The 22,368-nt window shown below is 45.9% G+C and overlaps 1 protein-coding gene across 19 annotated transcripts in view; it reads left to right on the top strand.

Moving 5' to 3' along the window:
• The first annotated feature begins 2,764 nt into the window (after positions 1-2,764).
• Positions 2,765-22,368, top strand: part of LOC147006586 (uncharacterized) — a 79,287-nt gene continuing 59,683 nt past the window's right edge. For 9 of the 19 annotated variants that reach the window (XR_015054734.1, XR_015054733.1, XR_015054735.1 and 6 more), the window contains exons 1-4: positions 13,051-13,336; positions 14,536-14,557; positions 21,928-21,973; positions 22,153-22,360. Coding sequence is in view for 14 of the 19 variants with exons in the window: in XM_085868465.1 (XP_085724591.1) it covers positions 13,186-13,336; positions 14,536-14,557; positions 21,928-21,973; positions 22,153-22,360 (427 nt within the window). In the remaining 5 variants the exon portion in view is untranslated. The other 10 variants (XM_085868454.1, XM_085868453.1, XM_085868452.1 and 7 more) reach the window with 10 other exon arrangements.

Raw genomic sequence — 22,368 nt, 5'->3', positions numbered from 1 at the left:
TTTCCCAACAAAAATGGAATTCAGAAGTTGTCTAAAGCACGCCTTCATATTTTAAGATTCAAATATATTTTGAAGCGGACACAATTTTCTGCTCGTATTGGCATTTTAAAAAGAAGAAAAGAATTGAAAATGATTGCATGTTCACCATGTATAAATCAAAATGGTGATGGAAAGGAGTTGGTGTAGGGGAGGAGGAGCCAACTAAAATAACTCTATAAATTTTTACTTTTGAAAAGGTCTGGAATCTTTACCAACACAGTCAGGGAAAGTTAGGGAATGTCAGGGAATTTCATTTTTCAGATTGAGTGGGAACCATGAAAGGGTTGATCTCCGAAAGGCCATCTTTCCCTCTCTTCTAACTGCGGACAGCAATGTCCTTCCTGGTGATTCCAGCCGTTTCATGGAATAACATTGGTGCTTCGTCAGTGGGACGTTTGGTCACAAGTGAGGAGTCCCTCAGATGGACCTTGTGCTGGGTGTCCCCTCTGATAGCATTAGTTTGGAGAAACAAAACATCTTTCGATGTCTTTCATTAGGAGTTGGCAAGTTATTTCCAGCACTGAACAAATTACAACCTGCCTTGACCAACTCCAATCACATCAGGCTTTCCCAACCGCTTCCTGAAAGACTTGGCCCAATCTTACATGTTCTGAGCCCTTGACCTCTTACTCGGAGACATGGTATCCGAGCAACTGGCTCACCAAGACGACGAAAAAGAAGAAGAATTTCTGAAATTGACGTCCAATTTCCACAATTCACACACATCTGAACACTGATATTCTGTCCATTGATTTTTTTTTTACAACATCTGTTGTGTGTTGATTTTACCTCTTCTTTCGAGGATCTTCTCTCAATCAGAGTGAAGATGAAGAGAGTGATGTGTCTGAGTCGAATGAGGACGAGCTCACTGTGAAGCATAAAGTGTTGAGAAAGATATTGGATTACCTTCACACAAGGCCTGGTGTTGGCTTGATGAGAAAGGTGGCTGGCTTGAGATCTTCAGGTCATGAGATTGAGCTCGTCTCGTCCCTGGTCTCTTTCGGCTTCTCGTTTTACACCTCATTGGAATGTACTTACTCTGCACTCAACACATTTGATCCTTTAAGGTTTCCCATTTCCCGAATGCTGATTGTCCTGTTGTTTGAGTCTCTCTATCTACATCACCCAATTCTCTCCTCATCCTAAAAGTATGCCTTCCTGAAATCTAATAGCCTTACGCCACTATCCTGAACTCTAACCCTGAACAGAATCTTTGCACACACAATGTTTTGGTCACTTGCTCCGAAATGTTCCCCAACCTCCACCTCCTCCACCATGTTGGGATCGTTACTTCAAAGGAGGTCGAACACTGCACTCCCCCCTCGTGGGCTTATCCACAAACTGGGTGAAAAAGTAATCCTGGACCAAAACAAAGAAATCCTCATCTACTCTTCCCTTTCCCTGTTCCTGGACCCAATCTATCCCTGGCAAGTTAAAATCCCCCATAATCAAAACTCTTCCCTCACCACATGCGCTTTTGAATACTTCATGTTCTCCTTCCTCCTCTTCCTTCCTTACACCTGGAGACCGAAAAACGGATTCCACCCAGTCACTCACTGTAACTCTATCGTACTCCTCGCTATCCACTTTGGCTTCAAGCTCTTCCATCTTATAATTAAAATTTCTGGCATTGGTATAGAATATATTGAACTTTTCCGTTTCTGAAATTCTATTTTCTTGCCTGACCTGACTCATCATAATTACATCATCCGTTCCTTCCTCAATACCTTCCCCACCCTCCTCTGAACTAAAAAAAGAAGTGTGAATTCCCACTGCAAACCTTGCTGCCCCCTTTCAATTTCACAAACAGCCATCATTCCGGAAACACTCCCTTTGTCCTCGAAATGATTCCCACTGCTTCCTCAATATAAAATGCACCTCCCTTCACAATTCTTCCGGCCATTGGTTGACGTCTATTGCTCTGCTCATAATTTCTATATTGTTTCCTAATCTTGGGAGAATCCCAGAAAACATGACCTCAACCCTTTACTTTCAGCCAGTTTCCCATTTTCCTGCATCAATTTTTCAAACCTCTGAGTAAACTTTCCCTCCATCATTCGCACTGAGGTGCACCACAACCAACTTCTTCCTGTCATGAAACGATACAATATTGTTTTCCCTTCCTTCAATGTCCCGAACTCCCGCTCCTTCAAAACTGCACAGAATTCCATGTCTACAATCCTTCCTGCAGAATGAAGAATCTGCACATTTAATTATCTCATCACCCACAAAAACTGTCTCCCATGCATCATGTCGACCAGTTTCGATTTCTGCATCTCCACCACCACATGCACCCACTGCACCCCCACAACTGCTTATTCCCACAGCATCCCCACCAGTGCCTGCATCCGCTACACCACTGACTGCAACATCTGCACCCCCCAATTCCTGCACATGCTGCACATACTTAACTCCTGCACACTGCACCTTCTCCACTTTCTGTACCCACTGCACTTCCACCAATGCCTGCACCCACTGCACCTCCACAACTGCCTGCACCTGCTGCACCCCCACCATGACTGCACCTGATCCAGCAATGACTGCACCCACTGCACCTCCTCCACTGTCTACCCACGACACCTCCTCCACTGTCTGCACCCACTGCACCGCCACCATTGCCTTCCCCCGCTGCAAATCCATCACTGCCTGCACCATCACCCGACCCCGCTTTGCTGTCATCGCTTCCCGTCCATGCTGCACCGTCGCCGCTGCCCGCCCCCACTGCCCGCCCCACCCAATTAAAATTGAATTTATTTTCTTCTTATGTTACAAATATACTCTTGAATTTTGATGCAATTTTTTTTCATTTTTTCAATTTTTAAAATTTTAATTTTTGGTCAAATTTGAGATGTTCGGAGAGTGTACGGTGGTTTTTGTTGGGGTTTGGCACCTCTGAAAAGGTTAAGAACCACTGAACTCGAGGAATACAGTAATAGAATGGAAGAAATGAGGGAGGAAGCATGCGAAAGAGGTGTGGAGATGAGAAAGGAATCATGCGAAAAAGCTTCTGAGTTACAGAAACACCAAACCAAAGAGAGGGAATTACAAAACGAGCTGAGGATATTAAGTGAGGAAAGAAAGAGAACGGAGAATGAAACGTTAAGGAACTACACTGTGCAGATTGAACAGTTGGAAGCCAAGCAAGATTAAAGAATGAGATGGAAGAAAGAGTAGTGAAAGAACAACGAATGAAGCAGGATAGGAAAGGGAAATCAATTAGTTGAGAGAAACGACAATATTGGAGAATGAAGAACATGAGAGATGGTGTGATAGGAAACAAAAAGAACATGAATTTGAAATTGACCAACTAAAGGAGAGAGCAAAGTTGGAGTACGCGGAGATGAAAAAACTCCGTAAAGATAACGAACAACTAAAAGGCTCGGAGAGGAAGAACGACTCAAATGGAAAAGAAAGTGGAGCCAGGAAGTAGGACAGCACAATAATATGGGATGTGTGACATCACCACAGGGAGGAATGTTAATGGTGCGGGACTTGATTGACATCACTCGTCGGATGACACCCCAATTAGAGCAAATCCTGGTGATAGAGACATTGAGGGAGCATAGGGGGTTGTTGACGAATGGAATACATTTTGAGCAGTTTCAGCATGTGGACCTGACAGCCCCAGAGGAGTGTGGCGAATCGATGATGAGCAACCTGCTGGAGAGAAGCAACCGGACCGAGGTGACTCTGAAACGAAGCAGGTACGATGCATACATGGTGCGGATGATGAGCTTAACGTGGGAATTCGATTTTATGTTAATGAAGAGACTCTGTCCGATGGGGTGCACGTATGCGTGACCCCTGAATGTGTGTGGAATGCCTGTGAATGAATGTTGTGAGCCCACAGTCCAGACGACCGTACCGGTGTGTGCTGCCAAGGCCGAAACGTGTGTGTACTCACGTTGTGGTCGCGAATGTAGCCCTGGAATGTGAGGCAGTTATTCAGTATGCAGGCAAGGTTGAATGAGTGGAGTGTGAACACATAACCTTGGAATGTGTGGAGCCTGTTTTGTGTGGGAGTCCTGAGCGTGGAATAAGTGGTGACGAAGGAAATAGGTTAGAGGTGCAAGGGGAAATGGAAGTGCCACCAGGACAGAACTTGACACAGGGGACGGAAACCATAATGGACAGCCCCACATGGGTTCTTACAGAGCTAGAGGTGCTGCATCCATGAGCAGGTTTTAGAAATTGGACTTTAATTTCTCTCTCAGCCTCACAGGAACTCAGGGTTGAGTGCAGATGAGTAGCAAGTGGCACTGGCATGTGTCACATACTCCCCGTACCCATTTTAGAACAGGAAGTGGCCAGCAGCGACACCGCATGTGTCACTTGGTCTTCAAACCTCTCTGAGGACACGAAGGGTTCGGCGAGCTGAGTGGGGTTTATCTGTCTTCAGGGAGTTAGAGAGAAGAGGGGGAGGCCGCTCCCCCGATTGGTTTTTACCTGACTTCCGCGAACCCTGGAGAAAAGGAGGGGGTGGACCACAACCCCAATTGAGACGTGACCCCTTCCGTGCATAGTGCTGGATATGATTAAAAAAAGGTGTCTACGAGGAACCAACATGCTCAAAACGGTCAATCAGAGCCATAACCAGCTCTTACGTTTCAGTGGGCATCTGATCGTACTGTCTCCCCATCCACATGAGCACATCAAAGGCTGATTTCTGGTCCGTTGAAGGCTGAATATAAGCATCTCGCCGGGAAACTTTGACGTACTTGGTACCAAAATCTTTCAATACGAACAGCGGTGTACAACTTTCGATGGAAACAAAATCAGCACGATCGAGAGTTGCCTGCGAGTCATCCCTGCTGCTGCACTGAATTGATGCAATCATTCGGCCAGAATATTTGTCATCAACATATTGTGTGATTAAATCACCAATACAGTCACACTCTGATTTATACCGCTGACATACTTCGTAACAATCACTTTCGCCCCAGAAACTACAGTCAATCTGAACCACGCTGGCCACTGCTCAGACACCATGACCGAAGACGACTGCGCAGTTTGGTTGAAGATGACTCGCCATTTTGGCACGTGCGCACGAAATTCTATTTTGAGAATAAATGCCGACGTTTCCATTTCGGGTTTTGAAACTTTTGCACCTTCGGCAGAAAATGTATAAATTTTAAAGGCTAAAATGTGTTTTATATTTTTATTTCATTTCGGCAAATATACCGTCGGTGGATCCATAAACCAAGCTATAAAATAACTAAGGCCTTTGAGTAAATGGGAGATATGTGCTATACGTTAGACGGGGCCATGACCGTGGGCTGCCCCAAATTGAGGCTCGGGTGAGCCTCGGGAGAAAGGTGGGGGTAGTTTGCTTAAATGGGCCCTTTGTGGGTTATTAATTATAGGTTTAGCCCAGATCCCCCTTAAATGCATGTTTTGCCAGGGTGTTTGGTAATTGGACGTTTGATGTGTGTCGGAAGGTGTAGCAGGCTGTCCAATGTTCGTAGAGTGGTGGTGTTCCGAGAGACGCCTTCTTTTTCCTACCCCTGGCCAGCCCCCACCTGGCATCGTGATTGAGCCAGTCAACCAGACGTGCCAACTACCCATTGGCGGAGAGCTGCTGCAAACTCGAATGATGAACCAATCACGTGTCCCCGGAGGCAGTCTGAAAGGCCCGCCCCAGAAGGCAAGAGGATCTGCTTCATGAGGAGTGACTCGACGAGCTGTTCCTCCTTGGCCATGGTCCCAGTGTGCAGGTCGTCCCCAGGTTCATCCTGTGTCCAGCCACGGGGCCTCTGACTGTCCTTGCTCCCTGCACGGCTCGACACGTCTTTTCATCCCACCAATCCACCTGCAGAGTCCATCACCCAGATTTGGCCTAGTCTGGTGTACAGGCCAGGCCTGGATTTGCATTCTGGACATTGTGAAGAACCAACTGGAACACACCATAGATCTTTTGCTCTTGTGCCGTTGACCTTATAGGGCTGGGCGCACCGAGGCTGTGTGCGTTAGTGGTGCCGATAGGAGTACGTCTCCGCCATCTTGCCACTTTGCATCCTCGAGCTGGGCGCTCGAATCCGTTGACATCGGCTTGTCACGAGCCGCATTCATGCCTTCGACACCTTTCCTCTCGTCCAGGAGGCACCACCAAATACTCCATGTCTTGTATGTATGTTGTCCAGGCCTAAGGTTTATTTTGCTTGGGTCCCCTTCGAAACCCCTCTCCGTAGCCCCCGAGATAAGAGCGGGTTCGAGATTAATTATAACGTTTGTGAATGATTTGCTTGTGTCGTGTTCCCCGATGTTTTCCCCAAATAAATCTGGCTGATTCATACGAAATTTGCCACCTTGAATTTATTCGTGTTGCGCTAAAGAACAATCGCTCGATTTGTGTTTAAAATGAAACTGGCTACGGACTGCGGCAGACTTCGCTCAGTCTCTGATCAAACCCAGTCTGTAGCCGGGGTGTATATCCCCAACTGGCAAGGTCCAGGGGTACTTTGGTGTCGTGATCTGAGGTGCGTGACCCGAGACCTGTGCCAAACTAGCCGGCGTTATAACCCCTGAGACGGTGGTGCTGTTAAGCGCCGCCAAATCTTCAACAATATATGGGTGCGTTTCAGAGCTCGTGAAAGAAATGTGTGTCAGCGTGTCTGTCGCAAAGAAAAAATCTTCACATAAGAGAAGGCATCTATTCTTTACCCTTCTCAACGCATCACATTTAAGATCCCATGAGACATGGGGGTGGGGCTAACCTGAACATGCATTTAAGGAAATAACTGTCTGAGGACCTGGATGTGTGGATGCATTCATCAGACCGGATTCTGAAATCCATAACAATATCATATGTGTGAAACTTTTGTTTGGCTGCCAGATCATGTGACGGTGGCGTCATGATTTTTTATTCTGTGGACCATTTTATCTCAAGAGATATGGTCTGTGGATGTGGTCCACATTATTTTTAGCTGCGTCTCTCGTAGCGAACGCTGGCTCGAAGAGAGCTCCGCGTTGTTCTTGTTGTTGTTGTTGTTGTTGTTGTTGTTGTTGTTGTTGTTGTTGTTCTGGTGAAGACAAAACCCTTAAGACTCGGCTCTTTTATATACAGGATCCGGATCTCCTGAAATACTAAACACCTGTACACATCCTCACATAGATGGTGCCTTTTGAGAGCGTCTATCATCAACTTTTAAATATATTCGGACATTTGCTTTAAATTTTCGAAAAGTTCACGGTACTATTTAAAGATTATTCCATTTTATGTGTTGTAATTTCGTAAATACACGATTTTCTCGTCATGAACAGGAGTCTCCATGAAGGGTCTCGCTATTGGCTCCAACGAGGCACGTGACGAAATATCGGAAGTTGTTGTTATTGCCTTTGGGACGCGGCTCTTGGACACATTTGTCCTTGTTTATTCTGTGGACCATATCCCTTAAAATTTTTCACACTGATCGGATGTGGTGTTCGACATATTTAATTATGACGTCATAACGAGGACAGCTATGATGTGATAAAAATCACGCTCATTTCCCATGAGGAGTACTTGCTACGTGCCTAGTTTCAAGTTTTTTTCCACGGTGTGGTTTCAGAGACAGAGGTCCAAAGTTTTTCCGTTTTTTCAATATGGCTGACACACCACGTAACCAATGACGTCATAATTATCATTCGAGCATTCCACATGAGTCATCGCTCCAACGGTGAAAATTTCGTCTCGATCTGACAAGCGGTTGCAGAGAAAAACATGAAAGTTCTGTGCGGCCAAACAAACAAATACAAACGATGAGACAAACAAAATGTAATACCCTCTCTTCTGGTGAGGATAATGTGGAAGAAATAAAATTAATTATATAAATGTATTCTCAATTTCGTTATCCTTTGTGTTTATCATTGCAGAATAAGGTGTTATTTTTGTCCCGGAATCAAATTGACTGTCAGTAAAATCTCTTTTTGCAGCCTTTTGATCTCCATAGTGATGTAAATGATGTACAAGCAAGAAAAAATGATATCTTACTAAATCTCATTTGCTTTATCTCAATGAAATGTATTGAAACATACTGTGTATCCAAATTAGTATTTACAATGTTAAAATGAAACTGCTCTGCTGCTCAAGAGAAGGACGCTTTGCTGCTGGTACCTATTGTCTGGTGGTTATTAAATAACTCCCGAAAGGTGATCCCAACAGACACCTTGTTGTCCAAGGACGATTATATGACAGCACAAAATGGAATGTTGTATTTTGAGAATCTGGTTGCTCACTGGTGAACGGAAGGTATGATCAAAGTAGTGGGCTTGTGTCTCCATTCACTCGGCCTCTTCATATTTTGTCTCAACTTTGTTGTTTCCCTCTCCATCTCACGGCCGGTCTCGCTTTCCCGGGCTGTGGTCATGATCTGAGCGTGTCCATCACCCCTTCCCTCCCAAAGTGACTATTTCTGCAGTTCCCTTTCTCATGCTTGCCAGCCCTCACCCCCATTGTCCCTTGCCAGATATTTTCACTCCAGAATAATATAAAAACAATTGTTCTGTGCATTTTGAGCAGAAAGAGGATGGTGTTTGTTATTTCTTGTCTTGTTATCCTTTTTTCCATGCGCATGGTGGTTGTTATTTTTATTTGATGTGTGCTATTAATAAATGGTTTCAGACTCGGAAAGAGAAGAACTGAATTATTCACAGTAACAACAACAATTATATCACAACAAGAGCATGGGTGGGGTCTGCCTCAAATTTAATTGTCATGACGACGTAAAATGCCGGAATATTTTGTCCAAGTACTCCTAAACAGAAGGGGTTTGAAAGTGCTAAAAAGGCAATTTGTATTTAACAGTGTTAATGTGTATAATTGAGTTGAAATAAAATAAAGATTTTCAAGGTTGTTGATAAAAAAGTGGAAGTTTACCACCATTGATACCACCGTTCACCACCCTATCGAACACGTTTAATTAGTTATTGCTGCCTATTGTTTGTGTCCTTTATAACGTCCTTAAAAACAGTAAGTTTCCTGCTTGGAATGATTTTCAATCTTGTTTGATTACCAGGTGGAGAGAGGAAAATAATTATCTCACTCCTCTCTGTACATGTGTGATCAGGACAAATTCAGAGCCAAAGTAATAAACTTCAGGTTCGTTTTCTGATTTGTCTTCAAAATATAACATTAAAATGAAATGAAGATAAGTTGTTCCTCGATCATAAACTTACATTTGTCGATGGACAGACAGAAGTGAACCAGTTCCTTAACCACGATTGTGTGTGTGGGAAACTAATAATTGTCTTGTCTGAGTTGATTCCCGACCTGACTCTAATCTGTTGAAGAGATGCTTTGTCAGGAGGGCATTGCATCGCAATGTGCACCATCCTTCTGATGGACATTAAGCCTGGCATCCCTTCTTCCAGCAATCATTGTTGGACATTAAAATTCCCGCAGTTTTGTTAAAACAGAACATGAAAGTTGCTATTGTCAGCCCGAACAGATTACAAATTCTTGCCACCTTCAATCGGAACTCAGACATTGCAAGCTGCTTTGTGAAAGACCTTGGCCAAAAACTTTCCCCGGTCAGTCCCACATGAAGGTGCAAATAATTGTCGCCATTAATGAAGCAGGAGTGGGAGTATGAATACGAAATTACATTATAATTAGCCCATCACAAGTAATTCCTTGTTATCATCAACAAAGACTTCCTTGCAGATTGGATAATTTCCCAAGAATTGGAATATTTCAGGATTTGTAACACTATCTCCCACTGGGAATGGCGCTGTCACACACGTTTACGTCGAGGGAATTGGGATCCCTCCCCTCCTCTTAACCCCCGAGACTATGAATAATAACCAATAATACCAAGACCAATAAGGCAGTGGACTCACCAAGTGGAGCTTCAATCGTCACTTTTCAAACTGAGACATTAATTTAATTCCTTTAACTTCATTCACAATCTTCTCATTACCTCCACCACTGAAGGTGGACACAGGTTATGTTTTTCACTCCTGTCTGTCTGTAAACGGAATATCTCAAAAAGTTGTGGATGGATTTGGATGAAATTTGGTGAACAGGTTGGTTTGTGTCCATCCATCCATCCATTGGGACCATACTCTGTGCAGAGAGTGTTGGTGCTGCCGAAGCAGTTTCCTTGGCGATTGGGCATAATCCTGGACGAGTCACCACTCCGACGAAGGATACTCGAATGACTCGATCATCCCAGCAAGTTGGTATTCATTTTGCCGACCTCGGAAGGATGGCAGGCTGAGTCAACCCCCTGGTGAAGTAATTCAGTGGGCACCGAGGCTTGAATTCAGGACCATTGGATCCCAAGACGTCACCCAAACTACTGAGCCAACACCAGGTTTCGGTTGGGTGTGTGACCCCGACAAAATGATGACATTTTGTTAAAGATACAGAAACAGATCGTATAATTTTTGAAGTTATTCTTCACCGTTGAGAGAGACGGAGAGAGACAGAGACAGAGACAGAGACAGAGACAGACACGAAAAACGATATATGGCACGATATCTCAAAAAGTTATCGATGGATTGGATGGAACAAAACATCATGGATGAGTTGGTTAAGTGACAAGAACAAGCCGATTAGATTTTAGTTCAGGTCTGAATCCAGATCTGGCCTCACAATGGGACACAAAATGTAAACTGTTCATCCTCTCTCAGGCATACCCTCCACTGGGTGCTGTTCTTATTTTTAACTGCTATGTACAAGTATTGTTACGGATTTGGAAATCTTGTGCACACAACAGCCAGAGTCCCCACAGTTCAGTTATTTCGTTAAGTATATGTGTATAGTTAGAATCCATCCCCTGTGTCTGACGGGAATTACATGTGTGCGGTGCGAGTTATTTTGTCGTTAGTTTTTTTTTATATTCCCCAACAACAACATCCCGCTTCGTTCCGCTACCCAACCAAACCTTCGTACACCGACTCCATTCTCTCCATGTTTTTGGCTGAAAGCATGGGCGGAGCCTCCATCGCCTCAGATCGAGGCTCTGCTCTGAAGAAGGTCAGGAGTGTTTCCTCCAGCCATTGGACAAAGAGAGCAAAGCCGAGGTGCTCCAGCCAATGGGAAGCCAGAAGGCCAGAAACAACGACTGAGCCTCTTCGGGGGGGCGGGCCACCGACACGCCCCCCGTCCAATGGGAGGCAGAGTTACCTCAGGAATGATCCCTCCCACCTCGCAGGAGCGGTTGAATAATTGTCGGTGTGATCTGTCTGGGTCGTCTTGTCTGGTCTGCTGGCCATCTTCCGACTTGGTGTTGGCTGGCGTCTGCCACTTCGTCTTGGTTCCTTGGCCCTTGGTGCAAGGTTGTCCGTGTGGGTTTGAATCCCACCGTGGTGGTTGGAGCGTCCGATCTTCCCAAGCCCTTCCACAAGAATCCCGAGCCTCACAAGGACAGGTCAGCAAGCCGTGCGATCGCGGCCAGGTACCAGCAGAACTCTGACCCTCCAGTTCGCCTATCCTCCCGGGCTGGAGGTCCGAATTACGGCCAGCCGGCTCCATTTTCTTTTGGTGTGTGTGTGTGTGTGTGTGTGTGTGTGTGTGTGTGTGTGTGTGTGTGTCTGTGTGTGTGGCACCAGTCTATGAGGTAGAAATTGTATAAGTGTTGATTGCTCATTGTACATTGCATTTTTCTTCGTGATAACTCTGCTCTGTTTCCCTCCCTTGTAAATAAATATCTGTTAAATGTTCCAGTTCGTTGCCTGTCGTTTCTAACATTGACCCAGCATGGTTCGGGCTCGAGAATTATTGAGGCTGTTTGTGCCATAAGTTGTCATTTGGACCGGCGCGGCTCTGGAAATTTTCGCTCGGTTACGCCGGATACGAGTCGGTAAATGCGACTCAGTTCAGACAGTCGGCCGAGGGTGTGGTTTCCCCGGTAGTTCGACGACGTGGGGACTTCGGCATATTGGAATTGGACAATTAACCCTACCCCACGCCGTCAAAATATTGGCGTCCACGGTCCTCTAAGGGACCCGTGACCTTTGGAGTTATCCAAGGGTTACGACCTTCAATTCCGGGTGTCGGTGGGGACGGCCCGACTGCACCGATTCGCGGCTGTTATCACCACCGAAACCCGACACCGCAACAGTATAACCAGGTGGAAAGTCACACGACATTATCAATTATAATATGTGATAATCACATTAATTAATTCCTTGCAAATGTTTCTGGTCCTGCACGTTTTCTGGATTCATCACTTCATCAATTTACACCTTTGTTTATAAAACCCTTGGTCCAACACAGTGTTTACTTGGCCTGTTGGTGTTTTCATCTGAACCTCTGGCTCATGATGCAGTGAATTGAAGTTCAAATCCCATGTACCCAATGTTTATTAATTACATACTGATGACCTTGACATTAATGGAAATGTACACTGACGTGGACTGATGTCGTTGGCCGAAATCTCATCTCAGGAAATTTCAATCAATTAAAATATATATATATATATATATATATATATATATTTTTTTTTTGCTTGAGTAAGAATCTTTGGATCACTCACTCCGGCATGTGGGAGTGAAACAGGAATTTAGTGTGAAACCAAAACCATGTTTTTAGAGGTTCATGGGAAACGAAATGCTTGTTTTCCCTTGTTGTTGAAGTTATATCTCAAAAGGAACATGTCAGTTTGTGGAGTCCAGTAACATCATGTAGATTATTTGGACCAGGTCACTCGAGTAAACTCACCATGTGGATTGTACTTTGGACCAGGTTACTCGAGTAAACTAACCATGTGCTGCAGACATTGATGTTCAGATTGTAAATTTGTGTTTCAATGCGGGAGAATAATTTATTTTTATGGTTTTGTATTACAGCTGATTGCTGCTGGTTGCATCATCGCTGGAAGTTCGGCTGTGCCGGTGATGTTCGACCCCTTGTTTCCAGGAAGCTGTCAGTTCTCCTTGTTTTGACGATCTCAGGAGGATGACGGGCTAAATCAACCCACGTGATGTAAGGTGACGGACAACGGGGGCTCCACCTGAACACGTGGTGTTGTGTATCGACCGGACGTGAGAGGGAGCGATGAGGAAGAAGACTCGGGGTCAGAGGTCAGGAGGTGTATAGTGAAAACCTTGTGACGTTCCTATGTCGGTTTAACATTCGATTCCTCATTCTTAGAGTATTTTATAAAATAACAAAACCGTCAAATACAATGGTGGAGATCAGTGATAACAAGGAGAAAAGTTAACATGAGGAGGAAGAAGAAGAAGAAGAAGAAGAAGAAGAAGAAGAAGAAGAAGAAGAATTACAGGACGATGAAGAACTTCCGGGTTGTTGTTCCTGTAAACCTCGTACAGAACCTCGAACCGAGATCCTCGTGGTCGGAACTGATGGGAAGAGGTATTTTGGGAATTCTTATTTAACACGAAAAACGTGAATTTTAGTATATAATAATTTTATGATTCTTGACGACGTCGATGAAGGAAAGTTAAAGGAGTTTTTATTGAATGTTTGTTGAGGTGTTTGATTGTTAATTTAATGAGGTGTTTTTCACTCCTTTTGTTGATAATCAAATCATCACGAAACTTCCTTCAACGATGATAAAACCTCATTCTTCTTTTTAACAACAAAACTCTCAGAAACATTTTATAATTGACTTGTATATCCAATTTGATTTGAAAATGAGGAGTAACGAGGGTACGAGGTTCGATTACCGACTTTACCTCTTCCGTGGCATTTTTAACGTTCATAATCTGAATGGAGATGAAAACCCTGATTAATAATCTATAAACTCAAAAAGATCGTGTGGGTCGAAAATGTAACATTCCTCGTTAACCTTCCACCCACATTCCATCAGGCTGGCCCCACCGCCCTGCCCCCAACCTGGACTGCCCCCGCCACCCTGTCCCCAATCAGGCTGGCCCCCACCGCCCTGTCCCCAATCGGACTGGCCCCCGCCGCCCGATCCCCAATCAGGCTGGCCCCCGCCACCCTGTCCCCAATCAGGCTGGCCCCCACCGCCCTGCCCCCAATCGGACTGGCCCCCGCCGCCCTGCTCCCAATCGGACTGGCCCCCGCTGCCCTGCCCCCGATCAGACTGGCCCCCGCCGCCCTGCCCCCAATCAGACTGGCCCCCACCGCCCTGCCCCAAATCGGACTGGCTCCCGCCACCCTATCCCCAATCGGGCTGGCCCCCACTGCCCTGCCCCCAATCGGACTGGCCCCCGCCGCCCTGCTCCCAATCGGACTGGCCCCCGCTGCCCTGCCCCCGATCAGACTGGCCCCCACTGCCCTGCCCCCAATCGGACTGGCCCCCGCCGCCCTGCTCCCAATCGGACTGGCCCCCGCTGCCCTGCCCCCGATCAGACTGGGCCCTGCCACCCTGCCCCCAATCAGGCTGCCCCTGCCCCCCCCCCCATCAGGTTCCGAAACATCTCCCATCCATGTACAAATCTAGTTTGTGAGATGACGGTGTAGGACTTGTTGAACAGGATATTTATATTCAAGGAAAGTGTAAATTCATGATGAATCTGTGAGAAAGTTCAAGTAAAAGTAAATTGAGATGTTTGTTTGTTCTTCTCTCCACATGTGGTTTTCAGAAGGTGGAACGGAGCCCTCCAGGTGTGTGTTTAATGTGTGTATCATCACTTCAATATATGTGTTTATATTCACCCCTTGGTTGCATCGGTATGTATGTATGTATGTCTGTATGTGTGGATGGATGTATTGTTACAGATTTGGAAACCTTGTGCACACAAACAGCCAGAGTCCCCATAGTTCAGTTATTTCGATAAGTATGTGTTTTGTCGTTAGAATCCATCCCCTCTGTCTAATGGGAATTTCGTGTGTGCGCTTGGAGTGATTTTTAAGTTAGGTTTTTATTACATCCACAACAACAACAACAGCGACGCCGACCCACACTCGACCCCATCGCCATTGCCCATGTGTTTTAGGCTGAGGGCGTGGGCGGAGCCTCCGTCGCTTCGGATCGAGGATCTGCCCCAAGGCAGGGCATGGACATTTCCTCCAGCGAATGAGCGAAGGGCGAGCATGACACGCATGCCCCAGCCAATTTGGAGGTGACCACGAGTCGTCCCACAACCCCTCGTCCAATCAGGAGGTGAGTGGCGAGGAGAGGAGAACCCTCCCACCTCAGAAGAGTCGAATGGTGGTCAGGACCAGGGTTCGGCAGAGAGACGAGTTCATGGAGATTGCCGAGCGGTCTGTCGTCGTGGCTCAGTGATTGTCGACGAGGGCTCTGCAGACGGTCGTGGTCGTGGTTGGAGTGGTCTGCTATCCTTTGGTGGGCAAGTCTGGTGACGGAGCAGCCAGTGTCGTGGGCCATGGACTTCAGGTCGTGGGTTCGAGTCCCCGTGGTGGTTCGGGTCGGTGTGACCGCACGAGGCGGCCCGGCTCTACCGACTAAAGACCCACAGGGTCCAGTTTCGTGTGTGTGTGTGTGTGTGTGTGTGTGTGTGTGTGTGTGTGTGTGTGTGTGTGTGTGTGTGTGTGTGTGTGTGTGTGTGTGTGTGTGTGTGTGTGTGTGTGTGTGTGTGTGTGTGTGTGTCCATGGGCCCCGTCTGTAACTAGAAACTGTAAAGTGCCTCTGTTCCTTGGTTTGCATTTCTTTTATTCATTATAACTCTGCTCTGTCTCCCCTAAGCCTGGTGTTGGCTTCGTGGTTAGGGTGGTGGCTTGGGATCCCAGGGTCCTGAGTTCAAGCCCCGTTGGCTGCTGAATTAACACCAGGGGGTTGACAGCCTGTCATCCTTCCAAGGTTGGCGAAATGAGTACCAGTGTACTGGTCCCGGTGTATGCCCCGGTCAGAATAGGTGTACCATATCCCTGTGTGTCGTAAGAGGCGACCAGGGTTGGCGTCAGGAAGGGCATCCAGCCATAAAACATTGCCTCAAGAAAAAGCCAACCCCTGCACAGCAGGGAAAAATGGCTGTAAAAACGGTCATTATTTATTTTTCTGTGTCTCCCCTCCCCGATTATTCTTTATAAATAAACCCCCGTGTTAAATGTTCCAGTTTGTTGTTCGTGTTTTCTTTCATTGACCCAGCACGGTGTTGGTTTGAGAAATAGTAAGGCCGTTCGTGTCGTAAATTGTTCATTTGGTCCGGCGTGGCCTCGGTGGCTTCCGCTTGGTTACGCCGGATCCGTGTCGGTGATCGCGACTCGGTTCGGACAAAGTCGGTCGAGGCTGTGGTTTTCCCCGGTAGTTGGACGTCATGGGTACTTAGGTATATTGAAATTAGGCAATTAACCCTACACCACGCCGTCGAAATATTGGCGACCATGGTCCACAAAGAGACCCTTGAGCTTTGGGAGTTGTTTGAGAGTCACGACCTAAATTCTGGGTGTTCGGTGGGAGACTACTCTACTGCTCCACCTTGTGGTCGTTTATCGCCACCAAACCCTGGCCCACAACAGTCTGGAGTGTTGGCCAGGCTCGTATGAGAGCTAACAAACTACGTACAGCAAGAGGGGAGGGAGAGGGAAGGACAAAACAGTGGGGAACTAGAGGGGGAGCACTCGGGAGAGTGCAAAACCTCCGCCGCCAATACTGCTGGGTCACTCAAGTGAACCTTGTATCTTATTCATGAAATATGTCAACAGTGCTGACAGTTATAGTTCTTTTCTCCAACATTTTTTTTTTTGGGGGGGGGGGTTGGAAATCACTAAAAACATGTAGAAATGCAAAAAAAAATTTCTCTTACAATTTTTTTGGGGTGTGGGGACCAAGTCCAAAATTTAATGGCATAATCCTTGGACCATACCTAATCCCCCCACCAAGTTTCGTCGAAATCCGTCGAGGAGTTTTTCCGTAATACTGTTCACAAACAAACAAACAAACAAAACAAGCAGTCATAGACTGGTACTTACGAAATCGTCAACTTGACCTCTGACCTTGTCTAATAAAAGCTGTCTCTTGAGAAGGTAGCGACACAAACCAGAAGTTTCTACGATTATTCTGTACCAAATCATTAAAAATCGAATGTTTTGGATGCTTGACCTTTGACCGATTTTGACCAAAATCTAATCAGCACTAGCCATCACCCTCCTGAATCACGTGGTGTAATTTGACATTGGCAGCTTCTTCCGTTCTCGAGTTATCTGTACCAAACCATCAAAAATCGAATATTTGACCTCACCGTGACTTTGACCTTTGACCGATTTTGACCAAAATCTAATCGGCATGAGCTATCACCCTCCTGAATCACGTTGTGTAATTTGACATTGGTAGCTTCTTCCGTTCTCGAGTTAACGTGCCTACAAACAAACAAACAGAAACGGAAGGCATCAATATACTTACGAAATCTTTAGATTTCGTAAGTAAAAATAAACCAATGTCATCCGCAGGGTGACCCGTATCTTGCCAAAAGGTGACCACGTGTGACTTCTATAAGGTCACACTGAGGTGAACAGAGCTGCTATCCACCAGGAGCGACTCCTTGAGGAATATCTGCCTTCGAGAGATTCCGATGAGAATCGTTCGACAGAGAAACCATGAAAAATATGCGTTTGCCTCATAACGTCACCAAATGACGTCATAATGTCTCGAGCTTGACACATCTAGAAAGCACTCATCAAGGTGTTCAATTTGAGGTACTTCACGATATGGTTCCTAAAACTTGAAAATTTGACCTTGGGGTCAAATATGTTTGACCTGAGGCGCTAACCATGAAGGTCAAGGCCAATCGCCACCAAAAATTAATCAGCTGAGTGCCAGACCATCAACTATATTCCCATGAAGTTTGAAGACGATCCGATCAAAATTACTCAAAAAAATAAGGGTTTCGTCGACTCCCCTGATTTGTGACAGTGACCTTGACCTTTGACCTTGACCTTCAAAATTGTATGCGCTGAAAGGGACCTCTATAGGCTTCTGAAATGCGAAGTTACAAAAATTTCCAATGATAACTGTGCCCTGCAGAACATTTTATTCGTGATTACAGACAAACAAACAAACAAAATAAAAATAAAAAAACATACAAGCTGACGAGCATATCTTGCAAAAACTTTGTTTTGGCAAGATAACAAACAAACAAACAAACAGAAAGGGGTGAAAACAGTAACCTCCATCCATCTTCGAAGATGGCAGAGGTTAACAAAGACATAAGGAGATATGCGGAACGGAGAGTGATGGGGCAGGGAACATGGGGTGAACAAGATGTACACTTCAGGGACTTTCAGGACTTCACAAAGCAGCAAATTTGAATGAGGGAGGGGGGAGTTTGGGTGAATTAACGGGGGTGGAAAAGATTGTGGTTTTGGATGGGGGAAGAGAAGAGGTGCTGGTGAACAGCTGTTTTGAAGACCTGGAGGGAAGAGTGGGGTTGAAGAGGGTGTGGGAGTTTATTCCAAAGGTGGGAATATAGAGGAATGAAAGAGTGACGGTGAGCAGTGATGACTGATTTTGGTAGTTTTTACCAGAAGAGGGTTCCTGGTGGATATTGAATGCCCTGCGGAAATATGGGGGATGATGGGGCGGGAGTGAATATCGCAGACAGAGAGGGGGTGGGGGGGGGGACGAGACCAGACCAGAGAGGAGACAGCAGAAGACAGAAAGATCGCCGACCTGCCTGTGGTGAGTGAGAGGCCCAAAGATTTGGCCTCACCGCAGGAGATACCAATGATCCTAAATGCCTTGGTTTCTGCAGCGTGAAGCTGAGAAAGGTAATATAAGAGGCAGGAGCACCAGCCCAAAGGGGAGAGCAGTACTCCATCAGGCTGTGGACGAAAGCTTTCTATGTAGTCAGGAGCACTTTTTTTTCTCTCCAAAGAGCTTTTCTGTGTTTCAGGATGGGATAGACAGACAGACAGACAGACAGACAGACAGACAGACAGCAAGAGCCTATTATTAGAAAAAGATGGTGGGGCCAGGGCCGGATTTAGGAGCAGGTGACCCAGGAGACCGCCTGGGGTGCTGGCTTTGTGTGACCCAGCCAGGAAGATATAACAGGTATTAACAACGAAATTTGGCACAGGTGGTGGCAATTCAGATTTGGTTGATCACATCTGTGAGACACCAACACCACGATTCAGATTAGATATATCCGTTGAGCTTACGACTCAATTTAATAAGGGGATTGGGGGAGGGGGATGGGAGTGTGGGGATGAGAAAAGTGGGGCAGGTGCAGGGTTATCACCAGGGTGTTAATAAACGAATAATTTGGTGGCTGGGAAAAGGAGGGTGGGGATCTGCTGTTTTGGGGTGAACAAGACACAACATCAATCCCACAATATCCCATGACAAGACCCTTGCTGCACCTTCATCACTGCCTGCCCTGATTGCCCCCTCTCCACTGCCTGCCATGACTGCCCCTCTCCACTGCCTGCCGTGACTGGCCCTCACCACTGCCGACCCTGACTGCCCCTCGCCACTGCCTGCCCTGACTGACTCTCACCACCCCATACCCCCTCATGAGGCATTCACATGTTGAACAAATGGAAAAGGGGCTCCGAAGACGATGACTTGCATGGGGAATCAGTTCATCTGAGGCTGCTCCTGGGTGGTGGCAGTTGCAGATTCGAAGCAATAGAGCTCACACTGTATGAAGGGAAATTCATTCATTCATTCATTGGAAGGATGTACCACAGTGCGCCACTGCGTCCACTTTGCACTTGTACTCCAGGGCCTTCCATGTGGCCATCCCCAAGGCAAATGCCTGACCCATCCCCATCACTTCAGGAGAGGACATTCCAGACACCCCACCGAAGGGATGCCTCAGATTAACCGGAGGAGACACGTCTGGTGGACGACACCTCAGCACCACCACAACACACACGACAGTGTGTTTTGTGGTGGTCGGAGGAGAAATACCACCACCAACTTCCAAGGAAAGGTAAGCAACTGCAGGAGGATGTCTGCAGATGTAGTTGGCACCAGATATGTATGGTTGTTGGCTCACAAGGAGCTCCTCTGCCCTGGTGGCAGGTTTTGTATTTAATCCTGCTGAGTGTCCATGAAAGGGAAATGAGAAAGAAGAAAAGGAATAAGAGGTTCTTCCCCCACCGTGGCTTTTCTGCTTGTTTTATCCTTGTTTTGTGGAGCCATGGTGTTACTGTTGATGCATTTCCGTTTTTGTCTATGGACATTGATTATATGCTAATTGATGAAACAATAATGAGGGTGGGAGTGGTGAGGTGGCACTTTAGTTTTTGGATCTTTAATTTTGTTTGCAGTGCCTGCTGGTTGCATCATTGCTGTGAGTGTGGCTGTGCCGCTGATGTAGTTCTCCCTGTATTTTCAAGAAGAAATTTGGAATTTGGTCAGCGTGCTCGTGATAGCTGGCCTCATCTTCGAGAAAGACTCCATGGGATCTTTAATGTCTCCCAACTTATGCTGTGAGAGGGGATGCCCAGCTGAACGTTCTTCTGAAGGACGGCACACACGTTGATCCCTTTCCCAATCTGTGAAACATCATGGTGACAGTTTATTGCGTGTCGGGATTCAAACCCAAGCAAGACAACTCAGGGTCAGTATGCCTACCTCGAGTCCATCCTGCAAGCTCACATGGAGTGAACAAACTGACTGCAAAGCCCTGCATTGATTGGATAAAATACAGAGTAAAGAAAATAACATGAACAAGTCTGAAGACGACAATGGTTCACGAGCGGTATTTGACGATGTAGATTGTTTCAGAAGTCAAGGATGAGACAATGTGATAATGTTTGACCAGGATATAAGAATGATCAACATGATGTGGTACGAGTGACAGGTTATTAGCTGCAAAATGTCGAAAACCCGGTTTCGTTCAACAACTTTCAAAATTTGACCTTTGCAAAACCTTAAAAGGTCACAAAACAATGTTGGGGACATTAAAATAAGGAAACATACTTTTGCTTATTGGAGTTAGTTCGTCGAAGAAGGTCGAAAACCCAGTTCGATTCTCACAACTCTGAAAATTTGACCTTTGTGAACTTTAAAGGTCAAAGGTCAAGAATAATGACCTTTGGTGCAAAACGTCTTCGGGAACATTCCAGGAACAATATAACATCATCTGGACTCTATGGAATTTCGCACTCCTTGGATTATCCGTAATTTGATGAAATCAGCGTAAAAACAGATTTGAAGGGGGTGCCACGGGCAAGGTGTTCGAGATGGAGCAAAATGGTTTTGAGACTTTAGGTGGGGAATGACCTCAACATTATGCATAAAAAATATTGTCATCCTCGCTCTCAAAGTTTGGGCGGTCATATGATTTTATGTCAAAATTCGTAATTTTCTTCATGACCTTGTGACCTTGACCTTGGGACGAAAATGAAAAATCGAGCTCCGTGGGGCTATGCATTTGCCATTGGGCTAACCAAATACTGAAACCCCTGCCAGATTCAACAAACCCCTCGGAGAAGATGGATTTTTATGTCAAAATTCGCAATTTTCTAAGTTTGTGACCTTGACCTTGGGACGAAAATGAAAAATCGAGCTCTGTGGGGCAATTCAGGTGCCATTGGGCTGAGGAAATACTGAAACCTCTGCCAGATTCGACAAACCCCCTCAGAGAAGATGCAAATTGAAATCGGCTACCCCCTAAAAACACAATTCGCAATTTTCTAAGTTCGTGACCTTGTGACCTTGAACTTGGGATGAAAATGAAAAAGCGAGCTCCATGGGTTTATGCAGGTGCCATTGGGCTAACCAAATAGCGAAACCCATGTCAGATTCGACAAACCCCCTTGGAGAAGATGCAAATTGAAATCGGCTACCCCCTCACAACACATGTTTTTTGGGCGTGGCTCCGTCCACAATGGGCGCACCACGCCCATTTTCAGGAAAACACAACAAGATCATGATATAAATCTCCCACCAAAATGTTATCGGGATCGGGTCAAAACCCTCGGAGCTATGATCGGGAGAGACAGACAGACAGACAGACACACAACAATAACGAATGTAGTGGTCACTTATTTTTTTCGTGAAAATATTTTTTCGTGAACCAATAACCTTTCCTTTGTTAACAAAAGCATTGTGTCCCTGACAGGTCATCGGTGAAATGGACACATTCTTGGAATGGCTCCAATCACAAGGTCTGAGAACAGAAACAGCCCAAGCAGTGATCAATGTTCTTGGAATTGAGAATCGGAAGGTTCTTCAAGCTTGTAGAGACTCTGATGCATTGCGAACAGAGCTCCTCTCTCTCGCCAAAGAGAAATTTAAATTTGCAATGTATGCCGACTTTTGTAAGTTTGTGAATTCTTTGTTGAAGCCGCAGGTTCTCCAGCTTGCAGGCTCTTCTCTGTTGGGAAGTCTATTCATCAACTTGGAGAATGTTATTCAAGAACTTTCCAGTTTCTGCAAAAAGTTTATTGGATTCCAAAATGTGCAGCTGGAAAATATTCCTGGTGTCCATGGAATCGGTTTCAGTGATGTCTGCAACCTCCGTGATCAGCATGACGGACTAACACCCAAGTCTGGTATGTCA

The sequence above is a fragment of the Eptatretus burgeri genome, unplaced genomic scaffold, assembly GCF_056783735.1.
Source record: "Eptatretus burgeri isolate ZD-2024b unplaced genomic scaffold, Ebu_testis_v1 Ebu_testis_scaffold_3162, whole genome shotgun sequence".
NCBI lineage: Eukaryota > Metazoa > Chordata > Myxini > Myxiniformes > Myxinidae > Eptatretus > Eptatretus burgeri.
Note: the sequence above shows the minus strand (reverse complement) of the source record. Positions and strands in the feature narration are given on the sequence as shown.